General features: G+C 34.8%; 1 protein-coding gene across 8 annotated transcripts in view; it reads left to right on the forward strand.

The window, feature by feature from the left end:
- The window catches only part of HIBADH (3-hydroxyisobutyrate dehydrogenase), a 225,526-nt gene that overhangs the window by 99,952 nt on the left and 104,919 nt on the right, over nucleotides 1-20,655 (forward strand). For 6 of the 8 annotated variants that reach the window (XM_077121036.1, XM_077121054.1, XM_077121045.1 and 3 more), the window contains 2 exons: nucleotides 6,169-6,278; nucleotides 8,498-8,619. In XM_077121036.1, the coding sequence (XP_076977151.1) occupies nucleotides 6,169-6,278; nucleotides 8,498-8,619 (232 nt within the window). The remainder of the gene's footprint in view (nucleotides 1-6,168; nucleotides 6,279-8,497; nucleotides 8,620-20,655) is intronic. The other 2 variants (XM_077121072.1, XM_077121081.1) reach the window with 2 other exon arrangements.

Genomic DNA, 20,655 nt, shown 5'->3' on the forward strand with positions numbered 1-20,655 from the left:
TTTTTTTTTTTCATTAGTTTTTAATAAGAAAATATACATTTTCTTATTACATTGGATGAGGAGGCAGTTAGGAAAGTTCTTTCTGAAGAATGGACACTTAGGCAGACAGAAGATAAATTGGATTTATCCAGTTGAAGGATGGAAGCAAAGGTACAATTGCCTCAAAAAGTAGAGCCTCAATCTTTAGCTTTCTAAAGATTTCTTTTAGGTCAATAAATATACCTGTTTAGGTCGAGTTCCTACCATGTCTAGCAGTCCAACTAGTGCTACAGAGATTAAAGCATGTTGAGTTGGATGTGATTTGCAGTCCTGAGGTGGCAAGACCAATTAATATTACAGGGAAGTTTCTATTTAAATTATAATTTGAATATAATAAAATGTTGAGCAAGTTTTGAAGGAGAAAAAAAGTAATTAACTGTTAAGAATCACTTTGCTTTTGATAGGGAATTACAGAAATATTATGTATACTCTGCTCACCCACAAACAGAAATGGAGTCTGAAATGAAAGTCATGAAGATAATGTCTGTAAGAGTCCAGGATAGAAGTTAGAAGATCTCTAGGACACAAACTCAATTACCTGATTTTCTTCTTTTTTCTCCCCTTTGTGATATATAAGTGGGTTTGAGGAACGAAGGAAGGAGGGTCCTGGGTAGCTGCCCTATCCAGATTAGTGAGGAGTAAGGACCTTCCTTACCTGTTTCTTGGGGAGCTTCCTCTAGTCTGTGTTCTTGTCTGCAACTCCCAACACAAGGTGGGGAAAGTTCTGGGGGGAGAAGGGGACCTCTGTGAGTTCACACTGAGGCACCAGACCTGGAAGAAGGATCCCAGATCGCATCTCTCTCACATCTGTAGTTCCCTTAAAAGTCTTGATGCTGAAACCATCCGCTGCATATTGATTCTAACTGCAAAGGAATGTAGTAGAGTATTGAACTTGAGTGAATGAATTGGGAAGGATAAAGGTTGAAAAAGCTTTGGGGCTAAGGGTAAGTATCATGTCATAATAAAATAAAAACATTTATTGAAAAATGCTTTATATTGGCAATTTAAAAAATATTTTGAATAGTAGCAATGTCATTTTTTGAACAAGTGTGTTTCTTAAAATAACATTAATTTGCATGAGTAAGTTCTGCTATATTAAAATGCCAGTATTATTTCATAGCTGTATTTAGTTCTTCAAAATTTTGGGTAAAAGAAAAATTGAGTTACACTTTATTGTTGTAAGGCAAAGTACAAGACTTGGGATGAGATGGAAAAATGTAAAAGAAAACCGTGATACTTCATGCCATTGTGAACTGTGCTATAGCTAAGGATTTAAGGGTTCAGAAATCCAGGGTATATCTGAGTTCACTTATTTTGAGGATGGATGTCCAAACCTTCAACCCCCACCCCTAGCCCATTTGCTTTGTCAAGTGACCTGATGAGGTGGTGGCCAAAGAAAGCAGAAGTTTTTATTCCCTACAGAAAGGCTGACTGGTTGACTGCTAATGTCAACTATGCTTTCAGTGGGAGATTTGTTGGGAGAAGAAGTATCAAAATAGATGTATGTGAATTAAAAAGCCATCAACTATTTCTGAAGATCCTCAGAAGTTTCCTTTAAAAAGCTTTTTTCTGTTTTTAAAAGCAAAAATTGAGAGTTTATCATTTCATGTAACTAATGAGTTGGGGAGTGATCTGACCTCGAGTACATCAGAATTCTGTGGCACAGATGGTATAATGAGATTCGTTTCTCTCTGCTTGTTGGCTCTGTTCTTCGCGGGCAGGCTCTCCCTTCCCTTAAGGTGCAAGATGGCCACTCATAGTTCCAGATGAAGATGTGTTTTTGAATATTATAACCCTGGAGATTTTTCAAGCCTTGATTAGTAGTAAAGATACAACATGAGTTATGAAGGAAATAAGAACTTTGATATATTATATACATTTCACTGACTGGTAGTAGGCCTTTAAACATTAACCTATTCTGATTGGGTATTTAAAATTGGTTAAATTTGTCGTTTGTGGTCATTTCCATAAAAAAAAAAGGGACATTCTTAGTCATTTTGATGGACTAGGATTTTCCTTAAGATGCTGCTGTTCTGTGCCTAAAGTTTAGAAGGACTGTAAACCGTGTCTATGAGTTTTCTGGTTGAACTAGGCTTAATTAGATTTTTTTCTTTTGTTTTCTCTTTAAAATCTTGGAAACCATGTTGTGAGCCCTTAGTTGTAAGGCTGAATATGTTTGCTTAAGTAATTCTCCTGGGATGTAATTTGGCATCCACTCAGGTCTTATTAAATGAGAACTTTAAAAGTCTCTTGCTGAGTGGGCTCAGTCACTGTTGGCCAAATGTTTCAAGATGTAGGCACAACACGTTTTTGTCAGTTTTTCAAGTGTAATATAATTTTGAAGTAACAATGTGCTTTTCTACTTTGGAAAATTAAAAAGCACAGGAGTGGCAAGTTTAACAAGGTCACGTTAATTTTGTTTCTTTGCAAGTTTCTGTTACCCATCTGGTTTACTTGGAAGCCATGCTGAACTTGACTGATGTGACTGTTTTGTCTAGAAGAGGCAGTTAAGTTTTTTCTCTTTATATAAAGCATTCATGCTCAAAGTTGTCTCCTTTCAGTGGATGTTTAAAAAGGAGGTGCAATTCCCTCAGACTCCTCTTGGCCCTGCTGACTGCTCCTTGCTTCCTTCAGCAAAGCAGACTTTGTGTTTAATCTATCCAGTCCCCTACCCTTTATATTGCACACCTGCCATTGATGCAGGCTAGCAAACAGATGAATAAAAGTACAGGGCAGGCCACGGTGACTCAGCAGGCAGAGTCCTTGCCTGCTGTGCTGGAGACCTGGGTTCGATTCCTGGTGCCTGCCCATGCGGAAAAAAAAAAAAAAAACAAAAAAAACTTAAGTACAGAAGAAACCAGCTGCAAGAATTCTTAAAGACTGTAGATATCATGGTGTGTGAGGGAACCAATCTCCTGTGTTCAAAGTTGAGATAATAGAAAAGTAGAGCCATCTTAATTCATGATAGTGGAAGAATGAGGGAACTGGAATTAGCAGTAGATCTGCCTGGGACAGTCCAGCAATCAAAGAAAAGCCATGGTCCAGAGTTAGTCAGTGATCATCCTCAGATGTGGACATGTAGAACACCTGTACAATGCAAGTTCTGCTAATGCTGTACACCTGTGCTGAGACGTTGCAGATGCTTGCTATCCCATCAGTCCTTTTTCACAGAGGCTATACCTCCCTAGAATTTAGATTACTAAATATGAAAAATAAATTTGTTTGCCTAAGTTTACTTTCTGCTTTGGAGATTGGAAACTCTTAAAGATAACCCAAATCACTATTCTTAATTTATACATTAGGAAACTGAAACCAGAGAGATAAGTGATTTGCACAAAAGCACATAAGACTTAGTGGCTGAGCTGGAACTAAGCCCGGGTCTCTGGCTTCCCAAATTGGTGTTCTTTTCACTGATCCATGCTGTTTTTGCTTATCCATTCAATTAGCAAATGTAATTGAAGTGACTCTAATTAGTTTGGCTCCTAAAGGCTTTTGTGGTTAGTGTCAGACTGGTAACAAGGTTTGTTTTTTTCCCCAGTTTTTGAGCTGTGGCCAAATTTTGTCAGTCAGTTATTTCAGACTCTTGAAGTTACATCAAAGGCAAGATTATTTGAGTACCGGACAGACATCTATCTATCTAAAAAAAATTTCATCTGTAGTGTAGTGCAAGCTAGAGAATGTTATTATGACATACCAAATATATACAGTCATTAGGTATAGAGCAGTTGTGGCTAGTACAATGGTAAGGTTCCAGCTATCACTATCATTCGTGTGTATGTGTGTGTTTTCTGGGCCTGTGATCTTTGACACTGCTCTACTATATAATTGAAGGTTTAGCAGTACTCTGGCAACCCAAGCATCCCGAGAAGCAGATGCTTTGGAAGCAGGGGGCTGATTGGCCACCCCATGCACTTGGCATTTGCATGAATTGGCACTGCCAGCTCATGGGGGCATGAGAAGCTTGGAGATGTGAAACATCCTTAGCTCTGTGGGCTAATTGTTGGTACTCCACAGGGCTCTTCTCTAGATGGAATTGAATTTCCTTCAGTGGAAGGGTACTCTCTCAATTCCTAAGAGAACATCTGAAAGAGATTCTTTGACCTCAGGGGTTACTTCAGTTTCTTACAAATCTAGAGAAGGAGCTGTGATAGAAGGAAAGGCCACTGAATGGAATGCCACCATTTTGCATCTTGTTTACTGTATTATGTGAGGGTTGAACAGATGGAGCTCTCTTAAGGAACTTTATTCTTGATCTTGGCCAGGAATGGAGAATTTCTTTGCCTAAGTTTACTTTCTGCTTTGGAGACAAGAAACCCTTAAAGATAATCCAAATCACTATTAATTTATACATTAGTTTCCTATGTATAAGCTTTTTCTTTTTCTTAGACTCACACAACAACTTTTTCTTTTCTTATCTCATCTTCTGAGCTCTGATTTTCTTGAGTAAACTTAAGGCAGGAAATAGTTGCCTCATTTTGAATTTCAGTATTCATTTGTTGTAGGAAAGGTTTTCATGTAATTTATGTCTCTTTGGAATTTGACAGGGAAATAAAAAGCCCTCCTTTTCCAGAATTATTTGTGTCAAATCCCCATTATGTCTCAAAATATGCATGGTGAGTGTGCCTCATTTATATTCTAAAATGCCACATTGCCTTTGGAATGACACAGAAAAAAGGAGGGTATCTTTATTTTTCTTTTAGAGTCTGATAGCTTTTATAATATCATTTCCTACACTGTTAATACCTAAAGTACTAGGATACTTGATTGTCTAAAATTTTAAATAATGACTTACAAAGTTGCTTTATGGTAAAACTGCATTTATCCAGAATTTGATTTAGAGGCTAATAATCTCTTATGGAAATTTGAAGTATAATTACTTCTAGCTTTATACTTAGTTTGCACACTATGTTTGGCTTTCTATTTTTTAGTTTCATCAATTTCACATCAAAGACAGAAATGATATAAACTTCCACCACAGGCAAAGTGGAAGCATTCCCATTCATAAGATGTTTACAGGTTATTTCAAATTTTCCAGTCGAAAATATGTTTAGTTTCTAATATATATGTGAATGATTCTGTGGAAAAACCTTCAGTTATCTACCTCATGGTTGTTTGTCTTTTTTTCCCAGTAGAGAGAGACAAAATGGTTTAAAGGAGCTTTTGTGACAATTGAGGTGATAGATTCTTTCTGTTAAAGGAAAGTTTGAGCCCAGGGTGAGCACCTGGTCTCTTCTGACCTCTTTGGTTGTTGACAGGCTGGCCAAGTGTATCAAGGTATACACGTGAGAGTGAGTGAGAGAGCTGGGGGTTGAGGGACTTTGAGTGGAAACAGCCCCGCTGCAGCACACACACATAGAGAAATACAAATTGAGGATGGACAGAGCACTTTTCTTTTATAGTATGCTCATGGTCATTATTAAAGCCCAAATGAGTGTTGAAAATGAAAGTGTGCCTTGATGCCTGTTTATATGTCTATCTTGATGAATCGCTTCTGCTTAATTTGTGGTAGCATGCACCGTCAGCCTTCATGGTAGTGCTCACAGTCCTTCCAGTAAGTGCTCACATCCTTGTCCTGACCTTTTCTGATCCAGGATCTTTTTTTGTCTGAAAGTAGAGAACTGGAAGATGATGGTGATTGGGACTTGAGCTACTTTAGGGGGCTTTATGATGGTGATTGGGACTTGAACTACTTTAGGGGGCTTTAGTTGCCTACCAAATCACTCATGACTCCTATGGTTGGGTTACCAGTCCTGTGGTACTAGAGTATTTTTTTTTAGTCAAAGCATATACCAGAAAGTATGCTGTTTAAGAATCTGAGCTAGAGGAACCCATGAGAAATGTGTCTGTTCCCAGGGCTGCTGGGTTTTGCCCTTTACCCCTCAACTCCCATCACACTTTTAAAAGTAAATAGTAGATTAGATTCCATAGAAACTGAAACTTTATGTGTGTAAGGAATGGACTCTTTATTTTGGATAGTGAACTTTTTGCCTTGATTTAGTCATTTGGAAGCAAGCATTAATTTTCATTCACTGTCACTGTTATAAGCATGCATAAAAATTGGGTCCTACATGTACTCTAGAAACTGCTTACATTTTAATTTAAATAATGTGATTTTGCCATTTTTTTAAGGTAGTGTCTTCTCCAGCAGATGTAGCTGAAAAAGCTGACAGAATTATTACAATGCTGCCCACAAGTATCAATGCAATTGAAGTTTATTCTGGAGTAAATGGAATTCTAAAGTATGTATCTCTCAACTGTGGATATTTTCTTTTCTGATAGCTCATAAATTTCGTATCTATTAGAACTATTAGGAAGTTGTAATTGTTTTTTAAATCTTTTTACCCTGTTGTTTTCCTAATATTGAATGATGATGTTTCTTATATTAAAGGATTTTTTAAAAATCTGCATTTTTTTAAAACTGTAGAACTATTACAAGTTGTAGAACTACTACATAAGTTTCTTCTGACTTATAGAAATTCAGAAAAAGATTTCTATGAAAAATAAAACCAAACTTTGGAAATAGCACTGTTATTTAACATTTTATTATATCATGAAAAGTAATTATATGTCCTTTGTAGTAAGAACTTTGGGAAATTCTAATTAAAGGTTAGAAGTAATACTTTAAATAAAATGTATTTCAGGTCACAGTTTCTTAGGCAGTGCTTATTCACACTGAAGAAACTTTTGGTTAATTGCTGCTTGTTGCCAAATCCTTGTGATTATTTTAGGATGACTAATTGAATTCCCAATGTAGTTTTCTGATCTTGCTGGTTTCTGTCTGAATTTGTTTTGCTATTGAATTTCAGCAAAGAGCTAGAACAAACTGTTAGGCCCTATAGACACATAATAGGCTAAAAGAGAGAGTTTAATTTCATGAAACTGTAATACTTGAAATTTGAAGTTTTTGAAATTGAATTGCTCTGGAAAACTCACAAACTTGAAGTAAAACACAAGAGGATATTAGGCAGAAAACTGGTAAAATAAATGTTTAGATTTCAGGTAAGTTTGAAAGCACTTATTTAGGATAGCAGCCCTCTGATGCACAGTGTGTGGTCCTGAGACTTCTTAGCTGCCTCATTACCTTGCCTGTTCCATTTCTGGTCCTGCTTTACTTTTCAGGGAAAAGTTACTGAAACTTGTAGGAGACACAACCCTACATTTATTAATATCCTTTATTGAGGAACATGGTAGCTGCTACAATAACAATCTCTGCCAGAGAATGCTTTGGTAGAGCTTGGTTTTATATCGAGCTGTAATTTGCTTCTCATGAATAGTCCTTTATTTTCCTGTGGGTGTGGGGATTATTTCTTCTCACCTGGCACATATGTAAATTTTTAGATTTCCCATTTGTTTGAAGATTGAGTATGTGATTTCTTTTTTTTCTGTAGAATATACCTAAACATTGCATTGTAGCAGATCAATTCATGTCTAAAATTATTGTTTAAACCATTTTCTATGCTATTTTTTAATAGAAAGATTTTATTTCTCTTTTTCGCAGTCTTTATCAATGATGTTCTGTTGTCTCCTTCAATATTTATATTAAATTCTAATTTTCCAGTCATAACTGCGATTATATGTTCTCTAGGTTAGTATATCTGTAGTAAGAACTTTGTAAAGTTTGAATTAAGGATTACCCTTTTAAATAAATAATAATTTAAGTCATAGTTTCCTAGCAAAGATAGGTTATGCTTATAGGTTATAAGCGTACTATGTAGGTATATAATCTGTACTTACAGTACAAAAGATGTTTTGCTACAAAAATGCCACTTAAGCATTGGTATAAAATATGATATATGAAAATACTGCTCCCTTTTCATATATATATATATGCATATGTGCATGCACACACATACCTACCAAGAAGGAAACGATTTAATCTGTGAAATTTTTCCCGGGTTCATTTGTGTATTTTCCTTTCTGCTTGTTTGTTTAATTTTATTTTAAAAAGTTGTGCCTTGCTAAGGAGTATGCCATCCTAAAGTGAAAGGCTAGATTTCAGTTGCTTATGTTTATTCTATCTCATGGAATTTACATGGGTATGTGAAATTTTCAGTACTGCTTGTTAAAGGCAAATTGCTTTCTTAAGACTTAGCTACTTTACTGACAAAAATTTAAATCCTATCAAATAGCCCTTTTAAAGTTAATAGATGCTTTAAATTGCTTACATCTTAGGTTTGCCTATATTATTATGGTTAGGATTTACTTCATCTGAAACCAGAATTTATACCATGTAGTTTTATAGATTTTTTTGGTTTGTTTGAAGGCGTTTTAGTTTACTTTGAACTATAATTGATCTGAAAATGACTAGGAGGATTTTAACCAGTACTTAAGTAGTAATATTTTTTAATACTAAACCAAAGACCTCCTTGATATCTGGCAGGTTTTAGTGGACTTTCATTCTATAGGTAATTGCTTATGCAGAATTGTAAACTATAAATAGCTTTATTTATTTACTTAGGAAAGTGAAGAAAGGCTCATTATTAATAGATTCCAGTACTATCGATCCCACAGTTTCAAAAGAATTGGCCAAAGAAGTTGAGAAAATGGGAGCAGTTTTCATGGATGCCCCTGTTTCTGGAGGTAAGTGTTACCTAAACTATATGCATGCCCATTTCTTTTATCAAAAGTAACAATTACGGTTTTGTGTTACCCAGAAAATTTCCAGTTATTTTTAGACCTGTTACAGGATTCTCAATTCCTGTACTATAATATAAATAAAATAAAAGTAAAAACAAAGCAACAGTGAGCTTGTTATTTAACACCCTCAAGATACATATGTGGCTGGTGTTAAATTCATGTAATGAAAGGATGTCACAGCTTTAAAGAGTTTTGAATTTTTGGTCCAAATTGCTGTGAATATGATAGATCAGTTCCTAGAGAAATTTAATTTATTTGAACTGTTTCAAGAAATAATTAGCTTGAAAAATCCTTTAACTATTAAAAACAAATTGGGGCAGTGGTAAAGAAAAAAATCTTTCACAAGGAAAATATTAGGTCCAGGTGTTTATACAGATGAGGGTTACCAAAATTTCAAGGAGCAGATTATTCTGAACAGGAAACATTTCTCAATTCATTTTATAAGATCTGAATAACTCTGATACTTAAACCAAACTGAAATATTATGAAAGAGAAAAATTTGGGGTATATTTCAGTTATGAATATAGAAATAAAGAAAATTATATTAATAAATCAGATCCAAACATATATAAAGGAGATCAGGGCAGGCCACAGTGGCTCAGCAGTCAGAGTTCTCACCTGCCATGCCAGAGACCCAGGTTCGATTCCTGGTGCCTGCCCATGCAAAAAAAAAATAAACAAATAAGATAAAGGAGATCAAACACTAAACCAAGTTTGGTTATCCATATATACAGAGATGGGCTTAATATTAGAAAACCCATAAATATAATGTAATAGTGAATACCGATACTTTGGGGTGGCAGGATTATAGGAATTATGATTTCCTATAATTTCCAAATGTTCCAAAATTATGTAACTAGATACCATGTTTGTGTGTAAAAATGCAATTGCAGTAGTATAGCATTGGACAACAGAATAGCAATTTTATTCTAATTGTTTTAATGCGATTGTTTTAAATCAAACAAATATCAAAATGTAATAATACAGTCTCTTTTTTTCATAAATAGCTTAATGGTCCTGATGAAAGGGGTCTAATATTTCACATTATTTTTGAATATAGATAGAGATATACATAATTGTTAAATGTTATAATTATTATGTTACATTGTTTAAGTAGGATTTAGGTATAAGATTTTCCAGGAGTTCCATAGGATGGAAATAATAAATTTAATAATTCTTCCTTCTTTGAATAGTTCTTTAGTTGAATTTGAAACTTAGTGTGATACATATGATCTTGCTGTTGGTTGGTACTCTTTTGAATAGACCCTGACATAATCGTTTCATAATGAAGAATACTAAATTGATTATTAAGCATTATCTTTTAAAATCCAGTCTTATTTGTGAGAAAACTTTGAAATTACTTTTTTTGTTTTATTCAGGTACTTTTTAAACTGATTTGTAGCTTTAGGTTGTAAAAATGGCATTTTTTTGTGTGAGTACATCTGAATCTGAACTCTATTGTAGGTTGATAACCTTAATGAAGAATGGTTTGTGATTATGTATTAGTTGACACATGATCATTATGAGATTGGCCGGTATATAATAGAAGCTTATTTATATTTGTTTTCTCATGATAGTAATTTTATATTCTTAATGTGGTATGTTAAAAATTGCCTCACTTTCTCAGTTAAAAGAAAATAGAAATTTCCTGTGTGTTAAATTAGTTGGTTTAAAAGTCATTTTATTTTAACTAAAGAAAATGAAGTGAAAGGGACCTTATAAAACATAGCTTATTAATATAGTCTTAGACACCCAAGATGTGTCTGCAGTTTTATAGAGGTTGTATGTTCCTCAATCATGAAACATCGAATATTTAAGATAATTTGAAGGAATATCTTAAAAATTTCCCTCCATTTTTCCCTCCTCCCCACCCCTCATCTACTCCTTGTTTTAGACTTCAAAAAATGCATTTATATGCATTCATATATAGATACATACAAATACAGTAGCATTCTGAAAATATAGTAAAGGTAAACTCAGAGACTTATAATAGAGAATGTAGGGGACCTAGAGATACACAAACTAGAGATGGGTGAACTGTTAGCTAATGGGGCTGAACTTAAATGTAAGGGAATGGATAGAAGTGAAGGCAGTTCATTAGTGAATCTATAGGTAATATTGCCATATGGAAGGTGAACATGATGAAAGGGCTTGTATAGACCCATGTATCCCACCAGTTAACACTGAAGATATAAAGAAATTCTTGCATGAACTACATCAAAGGTATGAATTTTGTACAAAGTGTTTATAATATCCTGGTATAGGGGAAAAACTGCTACTGCTATGAGCTATGTTTAATAGGAAGACATCAGAGTTAACGGGAGGTTTGGATTTTCTGTTTGTTGAGGGTGTGTTTATTGGTTGTTTTTCTCTTGGAGCAATGAAAATTGTTTAAAATTGAGGGTATTGATGGACTGTTGACTTTGGACATTATACATGATACCTAATGGATGGAGATGGCTGAAGGATACACTGACTGAGAAGTCGAATATTGAACTGTGGTGTATACATGTGCTCATTTAGTGTGCTGCCATAGAGAGGAATGAAGTTGTGAGGCATGCCATGTTGTGAATGAACCTGTGACACGTTATGTGATGCAAAATAAGCCAGAACCAAAAAAGCAAATATTGTATAGTCTCATTTAGAAAATACTTATAAGAAAATTGAGGCCTAGATTGTAAGCTCTTACAGGAGTCACATATAGTCCAGAGCAGTAATTGTTATTTCTAGATTTTGAGAGGCTGTGCCATATATCTAAAACCTGATATTTCCCTGGAACTTTGGGTACCAGTGTGACAATATCTAAGACTCAGAATAGCAGTTTTGTAGTTCTGAAGGTCACTGTTGCCACATACAACAACTGTTAAAGAAGTTGAAAAAGAGATCAGGCTTCAATTAGAGATAAGAATGATGCTGACTGGATCAAGACTAAGGTAAAGCAGAATATAGGGGCAAAGAAGACATTATTTATATTTTAGAATTTCTCCTACTGTATAAGACCAAAGGAAGAGAGATTTATTTTGTCCAGAACCTAAATTTTCTGTAGCACATAATGTAACTCAACATGTATATGGATAGATCCTTTGAACACCCCAAGCACAGTGAGCCCAGAACGGGAATGTGGGCTTGTAATTCTGTACAGCTTAATGTAATGTCTGGATGCATCCTAGAGTATGTTGAACAGGTAATTTTAAAGTATTGACAAAGTCTCTTGAGGGACAGGAGGAAAAATATGAAACTATTAAGCTTTGGCACTAGGGAAACCTCTGATACTGTCTCAAATTAGGTACTCCCAAGTCAACAGGCCAAGCCGTTGATCTTGAGGCTTGCTCTTGTGAAGCTTATTTATGTAATGGAGAAGCTTAGGTGCCTATAGTTAGGCCTAAGAGTTGTTTCCAGAGGACCTCTTTGGTTGCTCATACGTGGCCTCTCCCTCACTACACCCAACTCTGCAAGTGAAATCATTACCCCCCTCCCCCCCCCCAGATCAGGACATCCAGGGGTGAAAGTCTTTCCAGTAAAGTGAAATATGACTCCTAGGGATGAGCCTGGCCCTGACACTGTGGGATTGATAATGCCTTCCTGACCAAAGGGGGAAAAGAATTGTAACAAATAAGGCTGAGGGAGTTCAGATAGAGTTGTGAGGCTACTCTTAATGCAAGTTTTAACTAGACATTGCTGTTTACCATGGTTTGCCAAATCCCAACCAAAATCGTTCCCGTCATCCCTACAGAATACCTAGGGCTTTATCTGAGATTCTACAAAAGTTCGATGCACTATGATTACTTGCCAAAAACCTACAACCTCCAGATGAATTCATAGGCCAGATAAAATAAATCCTGAAGATTGAGAGACAGATCAAAGGAGAAGGTGGAGTTTAACAGAGAAGATAGGATTTAACAAATGAGTATGACTGCTGAATCATTATATTGATATTTCTTTTAGTCTCAGTGTCTTGTAGCAGCTAGAGGTAAAAATAAAATTGTGGAATTGTAACCCATACCAAACTGAAATCTGTTCTACAACTAGTTTTTGTAGGGTGCTTTGAAATTTATTGCTTTTTTGTATATGTGTTATTTTTCACAATAAATTTTTTTAATGTATTTACATTGCATACAAATACAGTAACATTCTAAAAATATAAATGGGAACATACTTTACTGTTCTTATGTATATATGTACCATGTGGTTAGCATTTTAAAGATAATTTTTTTAACCTAGATGAATTTAAAATTGCTTGGATTTTTGAGCAAGTGATTGGTTTTCTTCAGTCCAGTCTTTTGTACTGCTTTCTAATTATTCTGGGGAGTAAAATAAAAGGAATTATTGTATCAAGTTACCAGGCCTTGGAGGAACAGGTGGAAGGTTTTCCTCAGATGTCATTGTGATATTTTTTAGATCCATTTTATAGTGGCTTCTTTGCTTATTATAAATTATAGTTTGAATTAGTTGTATATGACTTTTTAAAAAAGCAAAAGCAAATGATGTAAACTTATAATTATCAAACTGAAACCTGTGTGAATAACCATCATATACTTGAATAGTTATCATTTTATAGTATATATATATTACTTTATAAAGTACTTTGACATGCCTCAACCAGTGGGCTTCTTTTTGAAACAAATTGTACATGCCTTTATTGGTATTGAGTGATTATCTTCCTCCATTAGAGTGCGTAGTATAAGTCTTTTTTCTTCTCCAATTATTTTTATTAAATATTGAATATATATGTGCATAAGATAAAGTATAAGTATACTTTGAACCCATATGTACTCCGTACCCAGTTTAAGACACTAAACTTTATTGCCTTTGAAATTCTTCTGTGCTTCTCCCTAATCCTATTCCTATTCCTCCTGCATAGATGTAATTAGTATCCTGAATTTCGTGTCTCATTCCCATGCTTTCTTTATAGTTTAACCTCATATTTTTGATCTTTAAACAATAGTTTATTTGGAATATCATGGAAATGGAATCATAATGAATGTATACTGTGTCTTGCTTTTTACTCCACATTATGTTTCTGAGATTGATCCATGTTGTGCCTTTGTAAGAACTGGAAAGAGGCATTCCCTCTGCACCAAAACAGCCCCTCAGGTGAACAGAAGGACCCACTGGACAAAGAAAAAGGCACTTATTTCTCCAGACAGATGTAGCCCTAAATCAGGGTTTGTAGCTTTGTAGGCAAAGTGTGGGTTGAATATAAACCCCTACGTTTGCTGTGCATAAAATGTATTGCCATCACATGGTTGTTATGTGTAGTTCATTAATATTACCTGCTGTATAGTGTTCTTTTATATAAATATATTTCTTTTTATCCTTTCTACTGTGATGTACATTTGGATTATTTCCAGGGCTTTTTATTGCCCACATTCTTGTATATTATAGAAGTTTGTTTCTTAGTTTCTGTTTTTTCCAGAACAATGTCTGGAAACATGGTTGATCATCAATAGATCCAGCATTGAGTTCTGCTGGAGAAACAACCACATGAGGTAGACTAGAAAAGTGGTGATATTTCTACTTTACCAAGGGTGGAAGAATATTAAGTAACTTACCTCAAGATTACATTGTTGGTTATTGGCAAAGTTGAAGGCTAGCATGATACTCTGTTTTATCTTCCAGTGCATTAGAAATACTATTTTCATAGAGTTCCAGTTTATTGCTAAGTGAAACAGTGCCCTTTAAACTCATTTTCATTATTTGGGTAAAATATCTAGCAGTCAATGTGGTGCACTGTTACAGTAATGGCTCCTAATAATAATTTACATCTTCCTGTATCAATACCATTTCCACCTCCCACACTGACTCTGGGCTTGGCCATGTGACTCGGTTTCACCAGTTATACGTTAGTAAATGTTACATACGGCACAGCTTCAAAAGCACTTTATATATTGAGGCTTGCCCTCTCTTGCTGCTAGAAACTCTTCCGCCACATGAAATCTGGGTGAGCCTACTAAAGACATGTACACCAATCACCAGACATATGAGTGAGGCCATCTGAGACCATCCAGGCCCAATTAAGCTGCCACATGACTATAGCTCCATTAGTGACCTCAGGCCTTAGGAGCAGATGAACTGCCCAGCTGGCTCTGCCTAAATTTCTTGTTCACAGAATTGCTTGCCAGTAAAACTACTAAGTTTTGGTTTGTGTTGTGCAGCAATAGATAATTGATGCAGCCCATGTAATTAGTATCTCCATAATTATGCAGAAGTATTTAGTGTTATTTATAGTATTAATTAGTGTACTACCTGTGCTTCTTTAGAATAAATGTAATAGACCCTTTTTGAAGGGGGACTGTGATAATACAGTTAGCATGAGGTCAATTTTAATGCCAAGGTTGCTAAAGTGAGGTTTTATCATCAAAGGCAATCCAGAAAAATTATAGGTACTGTAAACAGTTCCCCAACTGTACTGGTTGAATCTATGATGCACCCCAGAAAACTGTGTCCTTTAATCCTTATTCAGTATTGCTGGGTGGAAGCTTTTTGATTATCCATGGAGATGTGATCCAATTGTGGATAGTAACTTTTGATCTGATGGGTGCCATGAAGATGTGTCTCTACCCATTCAAGGTGGGGTTGCTTACTGGAACCCTTTAAGAGGGAACCATTTTGGAGAAAGCTACAGAGCCCACATAGCTAGAGACCTTTGGAGATGAAGAAGGCAGATGCCCCTGGGGGAGCTTCATGAAACAAGAAGCTGGGAGAGAAAGCTAGCATGTATCACCATGTGCCCTTCAGCTGAGAGAGAAACCCCGAACTTCAGTGGCCTTTCTTGAGTGAAGGTCACCTCTTGTTGGTGTCTTAATTTGGACATTTTCACAGCCTTAGAACTGTAAACTTGCAACTTAATAAATTCCCCTTTTTAAGAGCCATTCTGTTTCTGGTATATTACATTCTGGCAGCTTGCAAACTAGAACAGATGCTATTGTAAATGCATTTTTACAAGAATTGTTTTTCTTGATTTCTTTTTCAGATTGTTCATTACCTGCATATAAAAATCTAACTTCTGAATTTTTGTCTTGTATTCTGTAATTTTTCTGAATTTGTATATCATTTCTAGTAGCTTTCTTGTTGACTCTTTGGAATTTTCTGTTTAGGATTATATTATCTACAAATAGAGATAATTTTACCTCTTCCTTTCCAATTTGAGTGCCTTTTATTTCTTTCTCTGGTCTGAATACTATGAGTAGGACTTTCAGAACAATGTTGAATAATAGGGGTGACAGCGGGCATCCTGTCTTGTTCCTGATCTTAGGGGAAAAGCTTTCATTCTTTCACCATTGAGTATGATATCTGCTGGGGGCTTTTCATAAATGGCCTTTATCATTTTGGGAAAGTTCCCTAGTTTACTGGGTTTTATCATGAAAGGATGTTGGATTTTATCAAATGCCTTTTCTGCATTAATTAAAATGATTGTGTGATTTCCCCCCCTCATTCTATTAATGTGTACTACATTGTTGATTTTCTTATATTGAACCATCCTTGCATTCCTGGAATAAACCCCACTTGGTCATAGTGTTTAATTCTTTTAATATACTGCTGGATTTGGTTTGCCAATATTTTGTTGAAGATTTTTATGTCTATATTCATAAAGAATATTGGTCTATAATTTCATTTTCTTTTGCCATCTTTATCTGGCTTGGGTATCTTGATAATGCTAGCTTCATAGGATGAGTTAGAAAATAATTTCTCCTCTTCTATTTTTTGAGAAGAATCCATCTTAAATTGTCTTTAAATTTTTGGTAAAATTGAACAGTGAAACCATCAGTCTTAGGCTTTTCTTTATTGTGATCCAATCACTGTACTTGTTTATAATTCTATTGAGATTTTCTGTTTCTTCTTGCATCAAATTAGGTAATTCGTGGGCATATAACTGTTCACAGTACTCTCTTAAAATTGTTTTTTTTTCTCTAAAGTAAATAGTAGTGTCCCCGTGTTTAATTATTTCTGTCTTCTCTCTCTTTTTCTGTCAGTCTGTTTAAAGATTATTTTTAAAAAACCCACAACTTTGTCTTTGTTAATACTCTATTTTTTTATTCTTTATTTCATGTATCTCTGCTCTAATCTTTACTATTTCCTTCTTTCTACTAACTTTGAGTTTAGTTTGGTCTTCTTGTTCTAACTTCCTCAGATGTGATTTTTTTTTTTTAATGTAGTCATTTAGAGCTGTAAATTTCCCTCTGAGCACTGCCTTCACTGCATCCCATAAGTTTTAGTATGCTATGTTTTGGTTTTCATTCATCTCAAGATATTTCTGAATTTACCTTGTGGTTCCTTCCTTGAATCATTAATTTTTCAAATTCCAAACGTTCGTAAATTGTTCCCTTTTCCTTCTGTTATTGATTTCTAGCTTTATTCCATTGTGATCTAAGAAGATAATTTGTATGATTTCAGTGTTTTAAAATTTATTAAGATTTCATCTGTGGCCTAACATATGATCTATCCTGGAAAATGCTCAATGTGATTTTATTTTATTTTTTTTTTTTTAAAGAGAGAGGGAGGAAGGGAAGGAAAGACAGAGAGAAGGAAGGAAGGATGGAAGGAAGGAAGGAAGGAAGAAAGGGAAACATCTTTAAACATTTTCTTGTTTTATTGTATTTTGTTTGTTTGTTTGTTTGTTTTTTTTACGTGGGCTGGGGCCGGGAATCGAACCGAGGTCCTCCGGCATGGCAGGCAAGCACTTTGCCCGCTGAGCCACCGCGGCCCGCCCTCAATGTGATTTTTAAAAGAATGTGTATTCTCCTGTTGTTGGGTGGGGTATTCTGTATATGTCCATTAGTTCTAACTTGCTTAACAGTGTTCTTCAAGTTCTCTATTTCTTTATTGATCTTCTGTTTAGATGCTCTATTAATCATTGAAAGTGGTATATTGAGGTCTCCTACTATTATTGTGGAATTACCCATTTTTCCCTTAAGTTTTCAATTTTTGCTTCGTATGTTTTGGGCCTCTGCTGTGAGGTGCATGTATGTCTATAATCATTATATCTCCTTGCTGGATTGCCTGTTATCATATATAATGTCTTTTTTTGTCTCTTGTAATCTTTTTTTGACTTGAAGTCTATTTTGTCTGACAATATTAAATACAGCCACTCAGCCTCTCTTTTTGATTACTGTTTGCATGGAATATCTTTACTGCCTTCAACCTTTTTGCATTTTTGTACCTAAAGCAAGTCTTCTGTAGAAAGAAAAATTTTCATTCAAGCTATCAATCTCTGCCTTTTAATAGGGCACTTTAATCCACTGACATTTAAGGTAATAATAAGGAAGAATTTTCTTCTGCCATTTAGCTATTTGTTTTTTATGTCTTGAATGCTTTTTGTTTCCCGTTTACTCTATTATTGTCTTTTTCTTGCATTTAGTTCTTTTTTTGTGGTGTACCATTATTGAACCCCTTTTTCTTTCCTTCCCTTTAGATATTTTGGTGATTTTCTTAATGATTATCCTTGTAATAACAATTACTATCTTAAACTATTAACAATAAGTTTGATTAGTACCAACCTAGTTTCAATAAGTAGTATACAAATGCTTTATTCCTATGTATCTCCATCCCTCCCCCTTTATGCTATTATAGTCTCAGATTATATCTTTACACATTGTATATCCATTAACTTAGATTTTATATGTCATTTTCCACATTTTCCTGAGTCATATAGGAGGGAAGCAATAGAGGATTTTATATCTACTTATATAGTTTCCTTTACCAATGTTCTTAGCTCTCTCGTGCCCTTTTATTTCAACTGAAGGACTCCCTTTTGCATGTTTTGTAGAGAAGGACTTCTGGTAATGGACCCTTTCTGCTTTTGTTTATCTGTAAATGACTTAAATTTTCCTTCACTTTTGAAAAAAAATTTTGCTGGTTAGAGAATTCTTGTTTGACAATTTTTTTTCTTTGAGAACTTTAAATGTGCTTTCCCACTATCAGTAGTCCTACATGGTTTCTGATGTGAAATCTGCTTTAATCTTATTGGGAATCCCTTCTATGTGACATGTCATTTCTCCCTTGCTGCTTTCAAAATTCTCTCTGTCTTTGAATTTTGACAATTTTGCTATAGTATTTCCTGGTGTGGCTCTCTTAGAATCTATCCTGCTTGGAATTTGTTGAACTTACAGAGTGTGTATATTCATCTCTTTCATCAAGTTGGGGAATTTTCTGCCATTATTTCTCAAATACTATTTCTGTCTCTTTCTCTCTCTCTTTTATCTTTCTGGGACTCCAGTGGTGTGTATTTGGTACAGTTGATGGTGTCCCGCAGGTCCCTCAGGCTCTGTTCATTTTTCTTCATTAATTTTTCTTCTCCTTACTTTGGTCATTTCATTTGTCTTGTCTTCAAGTTCACTGATCTTTTCTTCTCCCTATTATGATATGCTTTTGAATCTTTCTAATGAGTTTTTCATTTCAATTAATATAGTTTACAACTCCAAACTTTGTTTGTTTCCTTTTTATAATTTCCATCTTTTTATTTTGTTCAGATAATTTATTCCTAATTTCCTTTAGTTCTTTGTATTTGGCTTCCTTTAGCTTAATTGAGCATAGTTAAGACAGGTGATTTGAAGTCTTTGACTAGTAGTTCCAGTGTATGAGCTTTCTCACAGATGGTTTCTGGCAAATTCTTTTTTTCATGTGAATGGGCCATAACTTTCTCTTTCTTTGTGTGTTTTGTAATTTTTTTTTGTTGAGAACTGGTCATTCTGAATATTATGCTGTTATAACTCTGGAAATCTAGTTCTCCTATTCCTCTGGGAATTCTGGGTTTTGTTTTGTTGTTGTTGTTGATGTTGTTGAGTGCTGGAACCATCAATTTGTGGCTTTTCCAAACTATTTTTGGGACTGGAAAGAGAAAAGGAAAAAAGAAAAAAAAGATCCTGCCTTTAGGATTCCTCTGCCACTTTTGCCTGAGGGGGGTTGTTCCAAGCTCTTCTCCAGGTTATCTCTAGATATTTTGCTCGTCTGAAGTTAAGCTAGACTAATTGCTTTTATATCTATCAGTCAGGTAGCAAGTATTGTGTTAAAAAATGTTGTAATATTTGATGCCGTAGGAGAGTGTGAGTATGACAGAAGTGGTGGAGTGGAACGGGAGAAGTAGAATAATATTCAGAAGAACTTCAAGAAGAGGTTCTTATGATAGAAGTTCAGAATTTTGAAAAATGTCCTAATAAAACTATTTGTGCATGGTTACAAAATGCAAAACAATTCAGTGCAGTCATATTCCTAGCACTTATCAAGCAAAAGGGGATTTTCCTATTGAAAGTTTGATCTCTAGCAGCATGCTAGGCACTGTAGAAAAACACTGTTTTTGTCCTGAGTGGGTTGGTTATTAATACCTATTTTTAAACTTTTATTTAGCTTTAGGGATGTTTACAGAAAGAGGGAAGGAGAGAGAGAGAGACAGATGACAGACAGACACCAGATATTATTTTTATCGATGATTCTGGGGCAGCACAGAAGGACTTTTAGATCTGGAGTGGAAAATTTATGTTAAAGATCAACTGGAAATCTCCATAGATAATCCAGAGTAACTTCCCAGTAACATCCCAGGGGAAGCAATGAAATTTGGAATTAGATTTGACAGTTCTTTAATAAATATCCTTTAAGCTAGGAGGAGAAGGATTTAGTTAGATCATATAATTTTTTTAATCACTTTAGTTTTGTTTTTTGTTGTCCTGTTAATGAAGAAATTAAAAGAATTTCATTTGGATGTTAGAGGGAGCTTGGGACTCTAGAAAGAGAAGTTAATTCTAAAAATCAAGCCCTACATTTCTTCAATGAAATATCTTATACTCAAAAAAAATGTTTGTACTTATATAATCTTTTAGAAGATTATATACTATTTTCTAACTATGCACTCTTACCTAATCATCTTTATTATACTGATAGCACTTTGAGTACAAAGAGGCAGGCCACATTCTCCCATTTATGCACAGACATTTCTTGAGTGCTTTCTATATGATAGGTATGTTCCTGGCACTAGTGTTTAGGCTT

This window comes from Tamandua tetradactyla, chromosome 1 (genome assembly GCF_023851605.1).
Source record: "Tamandua tetradactyla isolate mTamTet1 chromosome 1, mTamTet1.pri, whole genome shotgun sequence".
NCBI lineage: Eukaryota > Metazoa > Chordata > Mammalia > Pilosa > Myrmecophagidae > Tamandua > Tamandua tetradactyla.